Source organism: Salvelinus sp. IW2-2015, linkage group LG8 (assembly GCF_002910315.2).
Source record: "Salvelinus sp. IW2-2015 linkage group LG8, ASM291031v2, whole genome shotgun sequence".
Taxonomy (NCBI): domain Eukaryota; kingdom Metazoa; phylum Chordata; class Actinopteri; order Salmoniformes; family Salmonidae; genus Salvelinus; species Salvelinus sp. IW2-2015.
The window spans coordinates 1,202,552-1,203,797 of NC_036848.1; the positions used below are offsets into that span (position 1 = coordinate 1,202,552).

The 1,246-nt window shown below is 41.6% G+C and overlaps 1 protein-coding gene across 1 annotated transcript in view; it reads left to right on the forward strand.

Annotated features, from left to right (window-relative positions):
* The first annotated feature begins 393 nt into the window (after positions 1-393).
* Positions 394-1,246, forward strand: part of LOC111967071 (FERM and PDZ domain-containing protein 3) — a 33,138-nt gene continuing 32,285 nt past the window's right edge. The window contains 1 exon segment of the mRNA XM_070444642.1: positions 394-498. Coding sequence (XP_070300743.1) covers positions 394-498 — 105 coding nt within the window.

The following is a 1,246-nucleotide window of genomic DNA, read 5'->3' on the forward strand; positions in this document are numbered from 1 at the left end:
TGGAACTCTGAAAGCTCCAGCCTGGTCCCGTCTTAACAGCTTTTAGATGGAATRTACTTCTCTCTGCACATTCCACAGTTCCGGAGTTCCGACATCATTTAATTATAGCTCTGATCCCCTACTCTGGGGTTGATTAAATGTACTGTACCATGTTGATGTAGGATATTAACCCTTTGAGTACTTTCTCAGATACCTCATCTTACCTCTCTCTTACTGCTAGAAGAGGCACTAAGGTTTTACATTTGCTCTCTCTTTCTTTCTCCACCCTCTCTCTTTCTCTCCCACCCTCTATCTCTGCGTCTCTCCCTCTCTCTCTGTCTCCACCCTCTCTCTTTCTCTCCCACCCTCTATCTCTGCGTCTCTCCCTCTCTCTCTGTCTCTCTCTCACAGACAATGCTAAAGGACGACTCTTTGCTACTCATACCTAATGTGCTGAAGGTGTTCCTGGAGAATGGTCAGATCAAGTCCTTTACGTTTGACAGCCGCACCACTGTCAGGGTACGTATACAGTGTATGATCCAATTTGTAAACATTACCAACAGAGTGAATGCGATGATTGATTTGCAGGATGTGCAATGATACAAGTAAAGGAGGGCTGTGATTGGTTACATTGCCTACTGTGCCCATTTATCTGTATTAAATGGGCCATAACTATAAAAGTAGGGGAGATCCCAMACTGGAAMTTTGATATGAGTAYATCATGTTCAACAATACATTGTACAATACTACTCATATTACAGAGCAAGCGGTAAAGCTTCATATAACAACAAATGTTGCTTTGTAGCACCAACAGATGAAACATTATTAACATGAGAAACTGATTTGATTTTGCAAAAAGTCATCCAACGTAATGGGAATCCAACTTGTTTTTTTAAATTATTCACGTTGGTTGACAACTCAACAAAATGTAAATCAGAACTAGACGTTGTACTGTGCCCAGTTGGTATAACCATCGTAAAAATATTTAATGACGCCACTGATGGTAAGACTCCCTGCACAGTGTTTGATGAACAGGCCTAGTCATGAGAAGCMCACTTCCTTCAATTACCAGTATTTTATCATGGCTGTGCCTGCGTCTGAACTTGCACCCTATTCCCTATATAGTGCACTACTTTTGACCCAAGCCCTATGGGTTCTGGTCAAAATGAGCGTGCTAAAAAGGGAATAGGGTGGCATTTGAGGCGCATACTGTAATATTGTAATGGCATACAGCAGTCAGTCAGGAGATGGATAGTAAATTCTTATA